The sequence below is a fragment of the Trichosurus vulpecula genome, chromosome 4 (assembly GCF_011100635.1).
Source record: "Trichosurus vulpecula isolate mTriVul1 chromosome 4, mTriVul1.pri, whole genome shotgun sequence".
Taxonomy (NCBI): Eukaryota; Metazoa; Chordata; class Mammalia; order Diprotodontia; family Phalangeridae; genus Trichosurus; species Trichosurus vulpecula.
The window spans coordinates 138,986,156-139,008,578 of NC_050576.1; the positions used below are offsets into that span (position 1 = coordinate 138,986,156).

The 22,423-nt window shown below is 37.2% G+C and overlaps 1 protein-coding gene across 1 annotated transcript in view; it reads left to right on the plus strand.

Annotated features, from left to right (window-relative positions):
* Positions 1–21,954, plus strand: part of PLD5 (phospholipase D family member 5) — a 438,256-nt gene extending 416,302 nt beyond the window's left edge. The window contains exons 8-10 of the mRNA XM_036757335.1: positions 2,193–2,361; positions 9,938–10,052; positions 21,686–21,954. Of these exons, the coding sequence (XP_036613230.1) occupies positions 2,193–2,361; positions 9,938–10,052; positions 21,686–21,954 (553 nt within the window). The remainder of the gene's footprint in view (positions 1–2,192; positions 2,362–9,937; positions 10,053–21,685) is intronic.
* Positions 21,955–22,423: the final 469 nt, after the last annotated feature.

Consider the following 22,423-nt stretch of genomic DNA (forward strand, 5'->3'; position numbering starts at 1 on the left):
CTGACCTACCTGTGAGCTCTTTGTAGTTAAAAGACCAAACTGAGCAAGAGTGAAGGATGTCACAGCATGAGATGATAGCCACCAAATTTAGAATTATCTGTTGAAATGTTTCTAAGGGATATGCTGCCCCGAATGAGTCTTGGAAGCTTTACCTTGAAAGGAGAGATAGTTTTATGTCATTCAGTGCAACTTCCATCAAAACCTGGATTTTCATAAAGATATTTTTAACTTAAAGGAGGAAAAAAAAAGCTTTAAAATGTTCTCATCAAATCTATCCATCCCTCTGTGGGAGACACAGAGTCCCAATGTGTTACAAATAGAGAAGTTTTTCAATAATTCATCGTTTCAGCATGCAAATACATGGACTAAATTTAGGAATACAATTTATGCCAAACTCTTTGGAAAAATCATTGCATGAATAAGTAGATAGGTGTCCGTACCCTAGGCCTTCATAGTTTTACTTTCTTCCTGGGCATAGCTAAAGTTTGATGCCACAAATACATTGGATGATCAGTTTAATTAAGAACAAGTTTACAAAATTAAATGTAAGTTTTGAGAGTAGGAATATAGGACTTTTTCTCTTGGAAAGCAGAATTCCAAAATAAATTTCCTTAGATTAAGGATTCATATGACTTATTCTCCATATCTATTTTTCAAGTTTTTAGTTAATCCAGTACATGCAAATTTTCTATTAGTTTTATTACAGAGTAATAAACAACCTTTTCACCACAAAATGAATTTTTCAGATGATGTATATGTAAGGTGTATGTGTATTGCCCATGGAGGTTATGTGCATGACTATATGAGTTTCTCTAAATGTGGCTTGAAGGGAGGCATGAATAGATAATCTGTCTGGAATCCAATCTATCCCTTTTCAAGAAAGATTTTTATTTCTTCCTTAAAGGCAACAGGAAAAAGGCTACAAGACTGGCTGTTCTGCTCTCCTCAGAGAAGGGTACTAGGATAGAATTATATCTGTCTGGTCCCCTTAATATCATTAACATAGGGAAAGTGATTTTTAGGTTCAAGTAACTTTCCTGTTCACTAACCCTTAAGAGAGAAAGCGTACTTAGAACTTATAATAAAGAGGTTTGACTGCCTTCCCACAAATGTTGATTACATGAAAGATCACAAATAGTTGAGAGTGAATAAATTATTTTATCTAAGCAAAAGCAAACAGAAATCAATGAAGTTATACATATTTGAACATACCAGAAAATCTCTCCCAATGGGAGTAAGATATTTTATAAGTATATATGTGTGTGTATACATATATATGTGTGTCTGTATGTGTGTATACACACACACACACACACACCCATATCTATCTAATGAGAGAAGGGGAGAGAGACTCCCTAAGTTCACCAAAGGGGAAATTTCCCAAAGTCTCCAGGGAATCAAGATGGAACTGAGGAACCAGTTCCTCTATATGCCTGCTGCTTCCCAAGCACTGAGATCCAGTGGATATGTGTTAGATTGAACTCTGAAGTGAAAATTCAAAAGGCCCCTGTTATTTCTTCCTAACTCATAAATCAAATTATGTAACATTAAGCAAGTCATCTAAGTATTTAGTATCTCAGTTATTTTATCGTTGATTACTACATCCATTACTATAGTCCGTACCAGGAATTTTTACTCCTGGGACAAATTCCATTTAGGCAAAAGATAGCCACAGAGCAAAGAACAATCCTAATCAGAGAATTTGACTGCTACAGAAAGGGTGGAAGATGAAGGTGTACCCCAGGTCACTCAAGTGATGGGCTCCTGGCCATGGCAGTCTAGGGGCAGTTGTACCCTCTAGTATAGTATGCTAGCAGCAGAGGATGGCAAGGTATGGGATTGCCATATCCATGGGGAAGGAACATGTCCTTCCCTCTGGGGGACAAATTAAGCTCCATTTCTACCCTAGGACAAAAACATAGTCCCGCAGATGGCAAATACAGCTGATATTTTTGCAAAAGGAGATTTAAGATAGCACTAGTTCTTGTTTCACAGACTGATAAATCCATTTATGGAATTGCTTTAATCAACTTGTGTTGATGTGAATGTTATATTTGATTTGGTTATAAAAGATTATATTATTATTAAAAGATTATATTATAAAATAAATAGCCTTTTTTAATCAAAATTCAAGTTTTTCTTTGATATATTGCTTTCTTTTCACCAAACTAAAGAATATGGTTTTTCCACAGAACTTACTGGCCAGATTTGGATGGGAAAATAAGAGAAGCATTAGTTTTACGAAGAGTTAAAGTTCGACTCCTCATTAGTTTCTGGAAGGAAACAGACCCTCTCACATTTAACTTTGTTTCATCTCTTAAAGCTATTTGCACTGAAATTGCCAACTGCAGTCTGAAAGTTGTAAGTACCAGGCCTACTACATCTTTTCACAGTGTGTCGATTGTTTGTTTAATCTACTCCAACATTTTTAGTAACAAAACAACAAACATTTAATAGGGGCTTACTGTGTGCTAAGAACTGCTCTGGCCTACAAATGGAAGATGAGTAAGATGGTGATAATTATTTTTTTAAATAGTAAAAGAACTTCAGTTGTTCAAGCAACACTGGACTTTCAATATTCAGATCAATATGATTCAATGAACACTTATTAAAGAGCCAACTATATAACGCTAAAGATATAAAAACAGAAATAGAATATGCCTGCCCTCAAGAATCTTCCATTCTACTGTAAATATTTTCTTTATATTTTATTTTTTAATTATGATTTTGAAGTTATTGGGTGCTATAAGATGCTTTGTTGTTCTTTTATCCGCTACTTAGTAAGAATTCCTAGTAACAGATACCCTTCTATTACTTACATCTCCCTACTATGGATTTGAGTTTCAAATAATAGCAACGGCTCATATTTCTATATCTTTTTGTTTACAAAGTACTTTCCTCACAATAGCATTATGAGGTAGGAAGTGTGTGAATGGGAATTCACACACTAACATGTGAATTTTAGAGAGGTGTAAACTGAGTTTCAGAAGTTACACCACTAACACAGAGTGATTTACACAATTAATAAATGGCAGAGCCAGGTTGGAACCGGGGTAAATGCAGGTCTCTCAGTGCTCTGATACAACATTGTGCTACTCATATAAAGAGCTTGGTCCTTGAGACTCCATCAAACCTAATTCCAGTGTCTCATCACTCTAATAGCCAGGATATTCTTACTGTGACACACTGTGCAAATGTATAGAAGGCCATGGCCCTAATTTCTTAGATGACAATCCCATCCTGTATTTGTACCATATTTTACTTCTTTGAAATACCTTCACCTATTAGTTCATTTTATCATCACAGCAGCCCTATGAGGTAGTTGGGTTGACGTAGCCCCTATTTCATACCTGAAGAAACCAAGGCACATAGAAATGAAATAATTATCACAGGAGCACGCAGTAATAATAATGAATCCGGGATCCCTGATTGCCAGTCCTGTGGTCTTTGAGCAATACCAAGAAGCCTCTCATATCACCTTCATTTTATCTGAAACTCTTCAATAACCTAAAACATCCTTATATTCTACACATTTTGGACTATATTGTTCTAATAGCTGAGGGTCCTGGCCAGAGATAGTAGAATTCACACCACAAGAACTCTCACTTAGCGGCTTCTGCTGCCCTGCTTAGCCTAACCTTCTTTGAATTCAGTGGCTTGGAACAGGTTCTAAAAGCCAAAGGCCATTATCACCTTTTATGAGTATATTGATAGGAGGGTTAAACCATGGATAGAAAGCTTCATAATTCCTTCTCATTCAGGCAAGAAAGTCCTTTTTTAAAAAAAAGAAAAATCTTTTTAATCCATTTTCAAAAAAAACCTAAAGCATTGGTACTGCTCAAATAATTGAATAATACTAATAGCTGACATTTATATATCACTTACTATGTGCTAGGTGCTTCACAAGGATTATCTCCTTTGATTCTCACAACAACTTTGAGAGGTAGTTTTTTTGCAGATGTGGCAACTGAAGCAAACAGAGATTAAGTGACTTGCCCAAGATTACATAGCTAGTAAGTGTCTGAGGTCAGATTTGAATGCCACATACTGAGAGATAAGGGAAGCCACACAATTTTAGGCTCAGGGTAGGACAAAAGAGGCAGATACTACTAATCAGGAGAGTATTTAGGGAAGTTGGAGAATCATCTGCACCTACTCCTTACCCTGACTTGGAAGTTAATCCATATATGTTAAGCCTGCTTCCTACAAAGGATTTGACATCAACAGCTTCTACCAAGCTGCCTCTCAGGTCAATCATTTTGTTTGGAAACATTTAGTGCCTCTGGTTAAGATTTCTAACCTTTTTTGAATTCTACAAGCAACTTAAGCAGCTTAGCCTCTTCTAAACATAGTTGGCTCCATTACCTAAAGCAAATTGCTAAGAGTTTATCTTGGCAAAGCAAAGACTATAGAAGTACCCCATACTGAAGACAACCCATTAATTTTAGAAATGACTGCAATACTAAGTGGAAAAGGAGGTCACTTCCCCAAATACCTGATATGGTTACAGAGGGCAAGTTTTTCTATAAAGGCAGACAAAGAACTTTGTGATGACTTGTCTTCAAGAGCCTGAAAATGAGAGAGGGTACTTTGGCGTCTGAAAAGCTAATCATGATATATCCAGAGGACATTGAAGTTGGTTGGCAACCAGTAATACTATACAACTGCCTTTAAGGAGGAACACTGAAAGAATGGATAAATGTGAATTTCATGAGTCCATCCCAAAGAGCCAGGTTTTAATTAAATAAACAAATCATTCTGGAAACCTCTCCATTTTCTGTCAACTACAACATAAATGATGATAATATTTCAATGACTAATCAGTCTTTGCTCTAGGAATTTATTAGTTCTAGCATAATTTCATTTTCCCATGTAAGGCTATTCCTCTTCCCCTTGGCCATTTTTGACTTTTAAGAGCAAACAGGTTCTTATTAAAACCCTACTTTGTCATTCCAACCCCAACTTTCACTAAAACATGTATTTCTACTTTGTTCAAATATTGGCTGGCTTTTCTAATAATGCCTTCCTACAAAAGGAATTAAATCAAATGAATGAACATTTTGGTAATGGATCGAGTCCAAGTTGCATTCTTCTGGGTAATATTCATTAGTATCATTGTCGATGCAATATCAAAGTGTCCTTAGAGTTAAGTGTGAATTAAGGGGAAATGTGTTTAAACGGCCTTTAGAAACTTGTCAAGGTGTAATTTGCTATGTATTAGCCTGGTTATTTGGCAGATTTGAATATTCTAGGCAAGCTGAATTTATACTAACCAAATTTCACAGGGCTGTTGTAAAAGTCAGATTATTACAAATCCCAGGGTAGGAACAAGTAGAAAGTGAGAGAAAGAGATAAAGCTGAAAAAAAATATAAAGCGTATCTGGGAAAACACTATGTAAAGTTACTGGGGTCATGTTTTTCCCCCAGTAATTTTATTATTGTTTCAGATACTCAGAATTCCGCTTTCTTTTCATGATCTCTTCATTTACATTTATTCCAGTCCTTCTGTATATTATTCTTCTAATTGCACTTATTTCATTCTGTATCATTTCATAGGAAACTTCCTAAGTTTCTTTGAATTCTTCACATGCATCATTTTTTACTGCACAGCAATATTCTGTTATGTTCATATGTTACACTTTGTTAAATTGTTGACAGATACCTCTTACTTTCTAGTTCTTCACTACTACAAAAAAATATGATTATTAATATTTTGGATATGAGACCTTTCTGGTTTTTTGGTTTATTTTTCCTATTGTTGTTTTTCATTTACTCCATTGGAGTATATACCCAGAAGGAATATTGTTGGATCAAAAGGTATGAAGAGCTTGGTCACTTTTCTTGCATGATTCCAATTTAGTTTTCCCAAATGGCTAGACCAATTTACAGCTGCACCAATAGTGTATTAGAGGCTATCCAATATCAACTGTTGATTTTTTTCCCCAAGTTCCATGGAGTTCTGAAAAAAAAATCTACAAAACCTCCAATATAACGAAAGACAATTAAATCTGACCAGAGGCACATGAAAGCATTTTTCAGCGTATTTGCTAACAGCGTGGAGGTAATCTCAAGTTCTTTAGATTTGTGCCAGCAGAGCAAAGCTCTAGCAGGTTTTACAAAGATGCAAAACAGGTGGGAAATCTAGAAAATGGCTGGATGTCTCATCTGAGAACTAGCATAATTAAGTATAGAGAAGTTTCTAACAAAAATATTAGCCACTAGGTGATAAGCTTTTTTATCTACATCAAGTCCTAAGAGAGTTTCCCAAGGTACTAAGGAGACACTAAGCAGTAACCAAAATTATTGACTGCCTAAACATTTCTGCTTTTGTGAATAAAAAGGATTCAAAGTCAACAAGTACAAGGTTAACACAGAAAATTCATGCCAATTGACAATGAATGTCACACAACAATTATTTAATAAGGTATGTAAAAATTAGATTAAATATAAGTAATCAATGAGTTAAAAGTCAAACATGAGTGTGTCAAGTATCAATGCAGAAACAATCATTATCAGTCATGAGTTGAGGTAGACTTATAAACCGGAATGAGTTATTCTATAGCACTGCTTGCAGCTTTTGAATGTAAAGGATATAAACTTGAAATTGAACAATTTAAGTGCAAAAGTTAAAATGACCATAATATCTGCTGTATTTATCAACTTAATTCACATTGGTAAATACATTATGATAGACTAGTTTTAAAAAAAAAACCCTTCAACTTTAAAAAATTGAAATTTCTTGAGAACAGTTGCACATTCTCAATTAAAATTTTCTAAAATTTAATTTAAATTTAAGCCAGGTGTGGTAGCACAAGCCTGAAATGCCTGCTTTTGGGAGGGTGGGGCTGGCATATCTCTTGAGATCAGGAGTTCTGAGCTGCAGTGGGCTATGCTGATTCAGTGTTGACATTAAATTCAGCATAAATAAAATGAGCCTCTCAGAGCAGAGGTCCACCATGCTGTCCAATAAGAGATAAACCTGCCCAGGTCTGAAATGAGGCAGGTCAAAATTCATATGTCAGTCAAGAGTGGCATACATAGGACCTTGTAAATAATCCCCACATTTCCAGTATGGGCAATATAAGGGGACCCAGTCTTAAAAATAATAATAATAATTTTGGATGTCTCATTCAATTATTAATCTATATATTAATCTATAAGCAAGACAGAGATAGTTTAAGTGGCAGAAATATAGAAACTCAAAGAAAAAAGACCAAAACTAGAAAATATTTATCTTTTGAATGTATAGGAATTCATTAAGCTCTTGATATGTGCCAAGCATTGTGCAAAACGCTGGAGATATGAGAAGAAAAACCCAAGGCAGCTCCTGTTCTCATGGATCTCAAATTCTAATTGGTGAAGACAACATGTAAAAGAAACTTTAGCATCAGGGTAGATAAAAATGCTCAGGTAACTTAACTGTTCGACAGTGGGAAGGATAGCAAGGCCCAGTGGTCCTTAATAGAAAGACATCACTGTATTTACCTTAAAAAATATTTTGGCTCCAGATAGAACAAAACCTAATAAATTGAAAGGATATATTGAAAGTGTCCTTGTAGAATACGTTGGCAAGACGAGACGTTTTCTGGAGAAAATTAGTTGCAAAAACAACTTTTTCAAAAGTCTCATCTGTGAAACCAAAAAGATTTCTTGCATTGTATTGCTTCTAGAATTGCTAAATGTAAGCAGCCTCATTTGGTAAGAGAAAGATTGGTGCTACCTGAAACTGCAACTATAAAGATGGTCAAAATGATTTTTAACAACATATATAAAGTAGTTTTGAATAGTTCTATATACAATTAAATGGTGGGAAGGAGACTTGTCCATATGTCTGTAGAACTTTGCAATCTATTCATTGAGAAACTAAAATCTTTTTTTCTTACAAATGGAGGAAACAACAGATATAGTTAAATGTTAATTTGATTACATTGCAGGATTTATTGATGCAAATGATATTAGTGAAGATTGAGTTCTTCGAAACATATTTGTCACAATGCCACATCAAGAAACTTTTCAATATAATTGATAGATTTCTTTAAAAAAATTATATGATATGGGAACATTGCATTGTACTCTACACAGAAAGAGCTCGGCTGGTATCAGGATAAAACACAGATCTGCAAAGAGTAGTTTAAACTGACTCAACCTCTCATGCAATTTAGATATGTTGCACATGCTTTACAAATAATCATTTAAATCAAGAAGTATGAAGGAGGATTCTGGGTCAGAGCTTTCAAGCTGTTAAAATAGTTAACATTATAAAAAGCACTACATGAAAAGGTAAACTGTAAAATTGCGTGGCAATGTTGAGGCAGAACATAGTAGACTTCCATATTATTGGAAACCTGCTGGTTCTCCTCAAAGTATTTCAAAGGGCCTTTGAGCTAAAAGAAGAAATTGCCACTATTCTTAGTGACAATAAAAATTAAGGAAATTTATTTTAGAACAAAAGTTTCCTCTTTGGTGAATATGTCTGAAAAGTTGAATAAATAAAAGGTCCTCAAATAAAGATGATATAATTGCATTTATGAGAATTTAGAGCCATCGATAATAATTTATAAAACATTTTTCATATTTCCCAATTTTAAGAATACTTTGTTTTACAAATGAAATGGAAGAGCTTTTTATTATTCACTTGACAAAAGACATTCTTATTTTAAAGATTTTTAAAAATATGAGTGGATAAATTTGCTGTGAACAAATATGATATACCTAGCCTTAGTCCATTTTAACAAGAATGGCCTAGGCTCATCATTTGATTGATACACCGAAATTGAAATGTTTGAACATAAAAATCTTTTATTTTGATTGTAAGTGAAAAAAGATTTCACTGATTTATCAAAATGATATAAATTTTACTACTGTATATAACATCTTATTTCTGTGAAACAGGGTTTTCTGTTTTAAAGACAAAATATCAATCTTAGCTCTTGAAAAAGATTCCAAGTAGCAATATTATCAATGACGTTGCATTTTGAGAATCTGCATTGAAAAATGAGCTCACCTATCTCAATAATATTATTTTATCATTTTAATGTTATAACTACAAATATATGGATATATACATATCTAAATGTGTTTGTGTTTGGAGGCCGTGTGGTCAAGTAGAAGGAGCACTGGCTTGAGAGTCAGAGGACCTGGGTTCAGAGGACACAGAGAGAGTAAGTGGGTGGCCCACGATCACAGGTTCTAAATGCAAAAATTGAGATTCAAACTCAGGTCTTCCTAACTCCAAGGTGAGTGCTCTTTCTACATTGCCGTATCACCTCTTTCCATCTACAGCACTCAGTCACCAGGTATTTTTAATACTTCTCAGAGTGGGTCAAAACTCTTTGGGGGAGTCACATTAGAGGAGAAAATAGAGGTACTATGATTTAAAAATTGTAGTTCTTGGAGAGCTTGTTAAAAACTAAACCTTCCAGGCACATTTTTCAGAATGAAAACTCTCATTCCTTTGCACAGAATACCATGACCTCTATGAGTCTCATATTTAATCAAGTGGAGTAATTAAGATGAGAACATCGCTTCTCATAACTTATGCAACATATAAGAATATTCATTCACTTCCATTGCTTGGCAGCCAATATCCCAAGGCTAATTTAATCCCAGTATGCCTTGATGAATAATACTGAGAGGTAAATAATCTTCTGGCCCTCTCCTCATTGAAAGGACAGATCTCATGTTCATTTTATTTCTTAAAACTATGAATTACAGTATGGTTGATGAATGTTAGCTTTCTCCTTTGGTTACCCAGGTAAATTGATAGCAAGAAATACAAGCATGTGGGCAGTTTGTATAAAACAGAAATGTGTTTAAACCTATGTCCAAGGTCTCTCGGTAATATTCTGCAATATATTACTTTTTCCTTTTTGAATGGAAACAAAAAATATTCCCTGTTCATTTCTATTCATTTGCCTTATCTTTCTTCCTATTGCAGAAGTTCTTTGATTTAGAAAGAGAGAGTGCCTGCTCCACAAAAGAACAAAAGAACAATTCCTTTCCCAAGTTAAACAGAAATAAATACATGGTAACTGACGGAGCAGCTTACATTGGTAAGTGACCTAGAATTTGAGAGTTGCAAAGGAACCTAAATAGTCTACAAAGTGATTCATGTACTCTACTTAATTTGAGCCTCATGATGATCCTCTTAAGTAGCTAATAAAAGTCTTATTTTTCCATTTTAACAATACAGAGTATGCCACCTTTGACACTGTCAATCATTCTCTTCTCCTTGTACTCTCTTTTCTCAAGGATTTCATGACACTTCTCCCTCCTGATTCTGTTTGAGTATTCCTCAGTCTCTTTCGCTAGATCTTCAGTCAGATCACCCCACTAACCAAGGCTGTCTCCAGCCCTCTTTTTACCCCCCTCTAAACTATTTCACTTGATGATCTCATCTGCTCCCATGGATTCAACAATGATCTCTATGCAGATGATTCTAAGATCTAGTTCCCTAACCCGAACCTTTCTCCCAGCTTCCAGTCTTAAATCTCTAATTGACTGACTATTGGACATGTCTAACTAGATATCTCATACATGTCTTAAGTTCAACATGTCCAAAATTAAACTCATTATCTTTCCCCCAAAACCCTCCCCTCTTCCTAGATTCTTTGTGTCTATGAAGGGCACATGATCACATTCACCAAAGCTCATAATCTAGATATCGGCCACAACTCCTCATTCCCTCTCACTTCTCATCAGTTATCAAGTCCTATTGTTTTTATCTTTGTTTATGCCTCCTTCTCTCCTCAGCCATTGCTCTGGTGAAGGCTCTCATAACCTCATTCCTGGACAACTACAATAGCCTGATGTTGGTGGTTGATCTCCTACCCTCAAGTCTCTCCCCACCCCAATCCATCCTCCACTTGGGTGTCAAATTCATCTTCCCAAATCGGACCATCTCACCACTCCAATTTAAAACTCCAGTGGCTCCCAGTTACTGCCAGAACCAAATACAAAATCTTCTGTTTGGCTTTTAAAGCCCTTCATAACCTGGTTTCTTCCTACTTTTCCAATCTTTTTACGCCTCCTCCCTCCCAACCCCCATATATTCTGCAGTCTAATGACACTGGCCTACTTGGGACATTCCTTACTTATGACACTATTCCTGACTCCAGGCATTTTCACTGCTATCTCCCATGCCTGGAATTCTCTCCCTCCTCATTTCCTTCTCCTGGCTGCCTTCATGTCTCAGCTAATCTTACCTTATACAAGCCTTTCACAGCCTCCGTTAATCTTATTGTCTTTCCCAAGATTATCTTTGGTTTACTCCGTACATGTTCTCTTTGTACGTAGCTGTTTGTTGTCTTCCCCATCAGACTATGAGCTCCTTGAGAGCAGGAGCTGTCTTTTTCCTTTCTTTGTATCAGCAGTGCTTAGCACAGTCCTTGCAGGTGCATCATAAATATTATTGACTGAATGACTGACACCAGCCAACACCTGGCCTCTTTGTGGGGGAGTCAAAATTCGGGTTATAAGAAACATTTGAGAAGAAGCAGCAGAGTATGTTACTATGTCTGTAAATAGACAAGCACTGAAACTGAGAGTTGGGAAAAGAGCAACCCTTTTCTTGGAATTTTCCTCAGTCCTTGGGAAGGTGGACCCATCCAATAGCATCAGGATGGATAAAGCTCTTGCCAAGGCCTGTCGATTTCTGCTTTGCAATATCTTTCAAATCACCCCCTTCTTTCTTCCAACACTGCCACTACTCTAATGCAAGTCATCTTCATCTCACACCTCGATTACTGCAATAGCCTGCCAAAAGTCTCTCCCCACTCCAATCCATCCTCCATCCAGCCACTAAAATGATTATCCTAAAAATACAGATTCAATTGTGTCTCTGTCTCTCACATACACATACATACACATACATACACACACACACCTTAAATAAACTCTAGGGACTTCCTATTGCCCTACAATTGAATCCAAAATGTTTTGTTTGGCATTCAAAACCTTTCCTAACTCAGCATCCTCCTACCTTTCCACTCTTCTTACACTTCGCTCCCCAAGATGTACTCTTTGATGCAGTGATGCTGTTCCATGAAGAAGATGCTCTATTTCTCAGTTTCAGGCATTTTCTCTGGCTGTCCCTCATGTCTGGAATACTCTCCTTCCACCACTAGTACTGACTTCCTTGACTTCCTTTAAGTCCCAACTAAAATCCTTAGTGACTTTGCACAGTGCTTGACACATAGTAGGCTTAATAAGTGTTTACTGATTGAGTGAGTCTTTTGCTCTGAGATCCCTGTAGGACTGCTGTCTCTCCTCAATCTCTCTTTTCTCTGCCACAGTCTAATCCTACCTTCTCCTTTTACCTCTTGTGCTGCCAATCCTTTTTAACTCAGTTCCTGGCACCTTTATGCCTTCCTCTTCACTGCTAGATTCTCAAAATCTCTCAGCAGTACCAAACTAGTTCTTGCTATTAAATAAGCTCCTAAGGGTGGGACCCAGCCTATCAGCCAATCAGAATAGTATTCCTGCTGCACCTAATTGAACTGCCTTTGATTTAAGGAGGTATCCAGGCATTTTTTTTTAGCCATCTCAGAATAATTGATTAAATCAAGGTATCCTTACGTAAGAGATAATTACTTTTAAGTGGAGGGCAGCTAGGTGACACAATGAATAAAATGCCAGGCCTGGAGTCAGGAAGGCTCATCTTCCTGAGTTCAAATATGACTTCAGACACTTCCTAGCTGTGACTAACTGTGAAAGTGACATACTTCCTGGGCAAGTCAGTTAACCCTGTTTGCCTCAGTTTCTCATCCTTAAAATGAGCTGGAGAAGGAAATGGCAAATCACTCCAGTACCTTTGCCAAGAAAATCCCAAATGGGGTCAAAGGAGTTGGACACAACTGAACAACAACAAAACTTTAAAGTGGGGGGGAGAAGGTAATGCTCAATGGACCCCCAGCCTTACAGTCAGAACACCTGGGTTTTAGTCCTGGTTCAGTTTCTAATCAATTAAGGATCTTGGGATAAGTCTCTTATCCTCCCTGAGCTGTACTTTCCTCACTTATAAAGTAGGAACACTACTGTCTACCATATCAACCTCATAGGGTTCTTCTGAGGATCATGTGAAGCCATAGATGTAAAAATATTCAATAGACTTGAAAAAAACCATAAAAATATAGGGCATTAATATTTATCATCCCCTACACCCAAATTTAAGAAGACCAAGAATATTTTTCCTCTACTTTGAAAAAGCCACCACAAAAGCACAAAGGAGAATCTGAAAGGTCTAAAGAATATTAGTTTGTTTAAGAGCTGGTAATTTTGGAGTTTTCATTTTTGTCAATAGAAGCAAAATGTTAAGATGGATGCTATATTATTTCAATATAATTGGAATGAGTAATGGAGTGTAATCTAATTCCACTGGAAGACAGGAATGCTATTTTATCCTCGCTGCTTCTCTTAGTAACATCAAATGGATTACTGTTATTCATTAATATGTTGATATTGGAGTCAGACTTTTTCCTATTTCTATTTTGTTAAGCATTCTGGTAGAGAGGTAGTTAAATGTGAAGTGTTATTAGTAAATAACAATGTTTAAAATCTCTTTTCTGCTCTTAAGCAAGGCAAGATTTTAATGACAAGCCTTGATGCTCAGAGTTCATAAAGTTTTGCACTTTTTTTTTCCACTGTGTGGACAGGGAGAAGAAATGCAGCATAGCGGATAGAGAGCTGGCCTTGGAGCCAGGAAGACCTCAGTTCTCATTGTACCTTGACATATACTGTATCTGTGACCCAGAGGGACATTCCCTGATATCTTTTTTTTTTTGAGGCAATCGGGGTTAAATGACTTGCCCAGGGTCAGACAGCTAGTGCCTGAAGGCAGATTTGAACTCAAGTCCTCCTGACTCAAGGGTCAGTGCTCTATCTACTGTGCCACCTAGCTGCCCCAAGTTCCTTGGTATCTTAGTGCTCTGGGCAACTCTTAAAAATATACTTTGCAGAGAAAGTGCGACATGCATTGATGGAGGGAATTTCCTCACCTGGCTTTTCCTAATATCATTCTGCCTCGAATAGACAAGTTCTAGGGAGTAATTCAAACCACGTGAAAGTTAAATGACTTGGCCAAGATCATACAGCTAGTATCCAAGGCAGGATTCCAACTCAGTGCTTCAAGCCCAGTTCTCTAATGACTAAACCATGCTGCCGTCACAGTGTCCATGAATAACTACTAAATTGTGGATTTATAAAAGTTAAGCATATGTCAGGGTAATAATAATAACAGGTGCCATTCAGACAGATGGAATGTTTTTCCCTCTCGCAGTACAGTAATCTGCTGCATTTTAAACATCCTCTAATTACAGTCACATAAAAAGGACTTGAGTCACAAGATCAGGTTGAGTCACTTTACAAGGTGTAAACAGGTAGCAGATGAATATATGAAAACTCAAATGTATGCAAAGTATTCACTTTACAAAAAGACTCACAGCATCAAACTCTCCCTAGTACATCTAAAATATGATTTGATTTCCACATCACTTTTCAGAGACACATCTATGCCATCAAGTTAGCACAGCTGCATTGTGGGAGGATTTAAAGGGTATCAGAAGAAAAAGGTTGTTGATGTTTTAAATAATTAACAGCTTGGCCCAGGAATGGGTTTTTTTTTTAAACCTTCAGTCAAGCATTTGCTGGAAAAGGTCATACTTAGAATACTGAGTAAAGCTGCTTGGAAAAATCCATTTGAAGTCTTATCACAGGAATACAGCTCCAGAAAACCTTCACACCAAGGACATCCTCAAGCCTATGTACCCAACTAGTCCTTGAATTCTCCAAAGTATAATTGGGACATGCTATTTCCTGGAGGAGCAGGTGGTGGAGATTATTAGGGATGGTAAACTTGCTTCAGAAGTTCTGGGATGGGTGTGAAAGCTACCAGTAGGGTGCTAGGTTAATCAATGGAATTAAGACATGCCAAGGTCCCATTTTCCATCTTCTTGAGCTGAGCTCACTTGCCTCCTCCCCACCCCACCCTTCTTTTTTTTATTTCTTTGGGCAGAGTGGCAGGGAGGGCCACAGCAAGAATTTAGACTGCCTTGTGGTTTATTGAGGCTAAGTGGAGACTTCAAAATGTATTTTGGAAACTGAGAAGGGGATTTGCAGCTGGGTGAAATTACATCCCAATTAGAAAACATTGAAGTCCTGTCTGTTAGTTTGGAAGTTAAATTACATGTTCAGGGGGACAAAGCAGAATTAAAGGCAGTACTTGAATCCAACTGTATATCTTGTGAAAGCTGCTCAGAGCCATAACTCATGGAGAAGGATTCAGTTCAACCATTAGAAAAATTAGTAAAGACACAGAATTCCTTGGATCCTTCTATAAGGTGTGAAAGCAAAGAACATTATTTTGTTCTAGTAACACTTTCTCAGAATGGGATCAAAATTTAATCAGCATTCATCTCCCACAAACAAGGTCATTCATTTGACATTTACTTATTAAGTGTTTATTATCTGAAAAGCACCATGCTATAGGCTTAGCAAGACTCAAAGAGAATTTTTTAAATGGTCCTTGCTCTTTTGGAGCCTATAATCATCATGAAGTTATGCCACATAGGCAAATCTAGACACAATTATACAATAATGATACAAAAATATGATAATATATTTTAAAATATACAAATGTAATATATTATATATATAAATATTGAATATCAATAAATAATTTAATGAAATTTAATGATAAATATACAATAATATAAAACTCTACTATATAGGAATGCAGAAGTGGCACAAAATGTTATTCAGGTTTAGAGGAAGAAACAGTTAATATCATTTGCAACTGGGTGAGGTGGAATCTTTGAGGGTTTCATGGAAGAGATTCCTTTGAACTGGGCCTTAGGGTAGATTAGATGCCAATAAACATAAAGGCCAGTAGCTAAGGATGGCATTCCAGGCTCAGGCAGTATCATGAACAAAAACACACAAGTGACTTGCCCATGGTCACAGAGACAGAAAGAGGCAGTGCAGGATTGGAACCCAAGACCACTCTCCCACATTAAGTCCAATGTTTTTTCTTTCCATGGTTCTTTCAATGGTTCTGTGGCCATAAGTATATATATATTAAATCAAATGCAATAATGACACTCTGGGCCTCTGAACGCCCTAAACTCTAGACTTATATAAGCATGTCTCTCCTAGCTCTGGTCTGTATAAGGGTACAGACCTTTCCTTGTGTCTGTGTGCGCGTGTGTATGTATGTATGTGTGTGTGTGTAGAGGGAAAGATAGAGACAGAGAGAAACAGACAAAGAGGAAGAACCTCAGAAATATATTCTCAGTCTGTCAGAAGCCAAAATCTCTAGATTGGGAGTCCTGTTAGAGAGAGTGGGAAATCCTAGGGAGGATGTTTCAGACATGCAATGCCAGTTGTGTCTGAGGGCACTCATTTTGTCCTAGGTCAATTCCTCCAGGTGACTGTATTATCCCAGTCCCCATATTGATGGCTTCTATAATCTGAATTCGATTACCATTGACATTTACTCTAAGCTGGGAAGGCCCAAAATTGGACCACATGAAGTCCCTGCCCAAGCTCCATTTAATGGCTGTATTTTGGACTGGCCCTCCTAGCTTAGAGTGAAGGTCAATGGTAACATTCTCTTTGAAAATGCCACCCTGAGGTTCTTCCCCTCCCAGCTTGATTTTTTTTTCTTCTTTTCTAATTAAAGGGGCCATCCCTTGACTCACTTCTTAAAGAGGCCTATTCACTGAACGGGTGTTACCTCACTCTGAGTACATGAAAAGACCTTAGCCTACAAGGGCCAGGGTCTCCCATTGCATCCTGGGTCATCTCCAGTCATCCTGATGAATATCTGGTCACTGGACCTAGATGGCTCTGGAGGAGAAAGTGAGGCTGGTGACCTTGCACAGCCCTCCCTCACTCAAACCAAAGTCAACTCATTTCCCTGATTCCATGGTCCTCTTCGAAAACAAAGAACAAACACAACAACCTGTGAGTCTGAATTGGATAAGAAAAGTGGAACTCAAGAGACTTCTTGTTAGAGGGAATATGAGCTTGAAAGCACTCCCTGAGCATCCTTTGGAATAAAGCAGACCTCTTAGCATGTCCCAAAAAAGTTACATACAACAAAGGGAGCCAAGGACACCCCCACACTATAAGAACCACAATGCTAGCCACATATCTCAGAGAGTACTTTCACATCAATGGATGTATATTGGATTGCCTTCTCCTGCAGCTAAATGGCATTGCCAGTTTTGCATCACCAGCAGATTTCTGCTGACACATTTGTGATACTCTAATTAATTATCACCCTGCTCGAGGTGAATTTACAGATATTCCTACTTCCTTCCCCCACACTTTGCAGGGGTCTGAATATCTTCACTCCCTGCCTGCTGCTGGTACATGCTTAATTAGCCTAGTCTGCACAATCCACAAAACCATACAGCTTCTCAGCTGCAGTAACTTGACCCAGCAACAACATTAATACCCAGAAGCAGATCATCCACAACATGAAAGCATCCCTGATGCTTTTTTTTTTAATAGACCTTCCAGCCTTCACTAGGGAAAGGTTTCTAGCTGACAAGAACACACCTCGGGTGCTTCCACCAATAACCCCATGTATTTTTACTCATTGGTTCCACAGTCTGCTAATAGACATAAAAGAGGACATTTCATTTATGCATCATTTATATTCTTCTTCTGGGAACAATGATAATGCTTTAATCAGGAAAACAGCATAGTCAAAGGGGACAGTGCTTCCTGGCAGCGTCTAATAAGGCAAAGAGAGAAACAGTTGGATGAGTTGAAAGGCAAAGGAAGTAGCTTTTTTTAGCCCCCTTTACGTTCCTGCTGGACCACTTCAAAGATAGATTCCGAGTGCCCCAGAATATAAAGTATTGACCAAAAGCATTAAATAAATATTACTCTGTTTACTGTACCTACAATAAACAGCATGCTTCAAAGATTGGCAACTGACCTGGAAGAGTTAAGTCATGTGTTAGCCATGGATAGACTTTGTGGAATCTTTTATTTAGGGATTTTTAATTTTTGTTATTTGCTAACTTTGAATATCCAAGTCATTAGGGTTTTTCCCAACTCCCAAATTATATATATAATGAATATCTATCTGTGAAAGGAGACAAAGTCCTTGTGTCTTGGAATACACAAGCAAAGAGATTTCACAGATTCCATCTCAAAGCCTAGAGTAAGAGAAAAGTCAAGCATTCTAACATTGAGGTTAGCTACTTCTTTCCTAGCCATTCACAATCTCAGGACCCCCAAGCTATAGATTCTGAAGGGGGAAACTATTACGAACACCATAATCTATTGGAGAATCTGTGTATTCTCCATTACATAAGTGAGTGCCAGGAACTTCCACCTTTGGACTATTGCTTTCTCTATGGACCTTCTTCCTAGTTCTTGGCACATTCACTAGAAAAAAAAATCATCAAAACCTGAAGTTATAGACCCTGTAGGCTGAAAATGCTAAGAGGCAAAGTCAATGGCATTTATCCTGTACTTTGCCATAAAACTAAAAGCCAGATGACTACACTTCCAAATTTCTTCTCAATAAATTTGGCTTCAGATAAATGTTGTATGCTCAAGCAGTCTCATTTTTCTAGTGTGGCCACCAACACAAAACCACATATTTAGAAAGCATTTGCTACTAAATGGCAGATAACCCAATGAATGCCTACCCATCCCCACCCCCACCAATTTGCCCTCTTCATCAAAACCAAAAGATACATCTGTATGAAGCCACTGACACTTTGGTTAAGAAAAAATATGCCTACAAATATGTTTTCAAGAAAATAGCGAAAACATTTTAGAAACATGAATTTTGTTTGATTTGTGAGTGGATCTTCTTCATGATAACAATGCTTAATTCAATGATCCTGACTTCTTAGACTCTAAGTAGGATTAGCTTAAGGGGCTGGAGATATTTAGCTTGGAAAAGAGAACACAGGATGGGGAAACATGATTGATATCTTCCAATATTAGAAGGGCTATTATTTGAAAGACAGATTCAATTTATTCTATGAGGCTCCACAGAGCAGTGGTTAGGATTAATAAGGAAATAGATTTGGGCTCAATATAAGGAGGAATTTTCTAACAATTTGTAAGATAGTGGGGTTCCTATTACTTAAAACGCTGAAGCAGAAATTACAGAAGAGTATCAAGAGACCTGGATTCCTAGTCCCAGTTCTGGCACTAATTAGCTCTATGATCGTGAATAAGTCTTTCAATTTTTCTGAACTCTGGTTTCTTCATTTGTAAAACAAGAAGTTTGAACTTGATGATCTCTAAGCTCCAACTTTAAGATACCATAAATCTATAGATTACTACATTGGGTAGAATTTGACTGGATGGCCTCAAGGTCCTCTCTACCTAAAATTCTGTACTAATTGTGGAGCCTAATAATAATGATTGATTGATAAATAGATAGATAGACAGAGATATACGTGTGTGTGTTTGTGTATGCATATGTATATACATATACATATATATTGCATTAAAGACTGCAAAAAGATTTACATGCATTATTTCATTTGATATTCAGAATAATTCTGTTGAGATAAGTGGTGCTATCATCCCCATTTTTCTGATGAAGAAATGGAAGCTCAGAGAAGTTGTGACTTATTCAGAATCACTATAGTTTATGGATTGAGGGCTAAAAGGTCTTAGACATCAGAGGTCATCTATTCTTGCCCTCCCATTTTACAGATGCAGAAACTGATGCTAAGTGACTTCTTCAGGGTCACATAGTTAATAAGTATCTGAGGCAAGTAGGATCCAAGACTGCCAAGGGTGGGAAATCTCTCCTCCAGACTCCAATATAGATTTTAGGCTAGAATTATATGAATTTATCATCTTCAAAGATCTCTGGTATAGGGGTACAATTCTGAGGATTCCAGAACAACTGCTTCTATCTTCGATTGTTCTCAAGAGGGAGAAAAGCCCTTAGCTTATAATGAGCAGCTTGGCCCCTTCCCATAAAATGTTGATTATGCAAAGGACCATCATGAATAGCTAGTAACTCTTATTGTTAAAGAAAGAAATAAAAGGGAATTCAATAATTTATACAGATTAGAACATACCACAGAAGACAAAAGAATAAATAGACTCTTCAGTTGGAAGTGAGATAAGATCTCTGCTCAAAGCTGGAGAGAGCCATCCCACCAAAGGGAAGTCTGCTCTTATCAGTCTTCAAGAGTACAGGACCCGGAGGTCAAGAGACATGATGTGGGCTGGCTTCCCTACAAGTCCAGAGCTCCAGGGCTCCAGTTCACTATTCAAAGTATGCAGCTCACCTCTTTCTTGATTTGGATTTCTCAAGATCATTTCTCAAAGTACCTGTCCAGCCAACTGAAGCGAATCCCTCACCCACTCACACAGTATCACAGCTTAGGATTTTCTCATCCAATCAGGAGTCCCTTTACAGATAAATAGCACAGTTCACAAGACTATCTCTCAGGAAAAAAGCATGGCACAGCCAGGTGGAAACAGGGTTATATATCACAAGATAGATTTGAAGGTCTTGAAATCAGGCATGGTTTCTTTAACAGCCATCAGGTCCCTCGTACATAAGATTCCCCAGAGATGTCTGCCATATCTGTCAACTGGTTCCACCTACTAGCCAAAAAGGGTTGCAAATACAGGTACTTAAACTGAGTGATATACAGGAGGAGATGAAAGATAAATAACTTGGATGAATCTTATTTTTAATGAAAATATTCTTGCCTTCCAAACAATCACTAAATTACCTTCTTCATCACATGTCCTCCCTTTTAAAATGGTTTTGGGTTGCCATGGATGAATCAAATAAAGATCAAAATATAGGGGATGGTTTTGTCAAATGTGAAAAAAAGAAGCAAAATATACTGAGCTGTTCCATCTACTTTTAAATAAACAGAGAGAAAGATAACCCTAGCAAAAAGACCAAATCCACCATTCTGAGGGTAAGCCCTTGCTGTCCTGATAAACTCCAGACATGAAAAGTGAAATATTAGGGGTTGAAACCCTGAACTTCCAACAGTGTCACCCTCTCACACCTTCACAGTGAGGCTAAATAGCTTCTACAGATGAATTTGAGCTACCTCCAGGATCAATTCTAGCTTTTTTTAAACCATTTTCTTGAGTTCTATTCAAGTGACCAGCACTTATTTTGTGGCCATCCAGCTTCCAGAGTAGAAAAAATCTGAAACTGATGTCAGGAAACTCTTTTATATCCTGAGATAAAGAGACATAAAAATGTATCTAGTTAGGATCAGACTTTCTCCCCTCTGGACGATGCCTTACATTTATATGTCTACATATGGAGTAATGTGTCATCTCTTTGAGAAGGTATTAATTGTTCACAGGAATTTTAAGTTTATTCCTATATATTTTAGATGTTGCTGTATTTAGTGCATCTTGTGAATGTCAATAAGAAATAACATTTACAAAAAGAACAGCAGATGACTTGTTTTGAGTTTCAAGTTGAGCAAAGCTGATGAGAAAAAGCCAAAATAATATGCAAATATTAATATGCCATATGTAAGGGCTTTTAGAGTATTTTTTTCTTCCCCCAGAGCTGTCAATGCAAACCACTCTCTCTGCCACTGTTCCTATTTATTTGGGGGGAAAAATGAAGAGTGTTGCTTTTTTATTGTATTTGCAGCAGGCCCCAGTGGATATGAACTTTTCACCATGAAGCCCTTTCTCTGTTTGTTTGCAGGGAATTTTGATTGGGTAGGAAATGATTTTACCCAGAATGCTGGCACAGGCCTTGTTATCAACCAGGCAGATGTGGAAAACAGCACAAGCATCATAAGGCAACTGAAAGGAGTGTTTGAAAGGGACTGGTATTCACCCTATGCCAAAAACTTACAACCAACAAAACAGCCAAACTGCTCCAGCCACAAACTTAACAAATTGGTAACAAACAAGACTGCTGCAGCATACAATACAAGCGAGAATGACCCCTTGAGTGTACAACATGAATGAAGAGACCTGACCAGATGGACAGATTAACATTTCATATCTACTAATAAGAAACTAGGGGAGGTGGGGAAGCCAAAAAAAAGGTCTTTTTTAAGGAAAAAGCACACATCAAAAATGTTCTCTGAACTGCATACAATAATACCTATATAACTATATCATAGCTCTATATACAATGATCTAAGACTTTTATATTTGTTACTTCTGACGATGAATGTCGTTTCTGCTTAGAGGGTAGTTTTCAAGTTTTACATTTGAATTTAAAGACTTCAGTTCTCTTCCTGTTTCCTTGCCTGGTTATCACCACAAGATATGAGGAGGAAATGAAGGTGAGCTCTGTGATGCCACTTCAAGATCTGTTGACTTACAGAGGAGAGTGGGTATTTCACCTTGGAAAAGATACCAGTAGGGGCACATAAATCGCTCTCCATTCCTGCACTACCACACCATCATCCAAGCATTAGTAGCTTACATT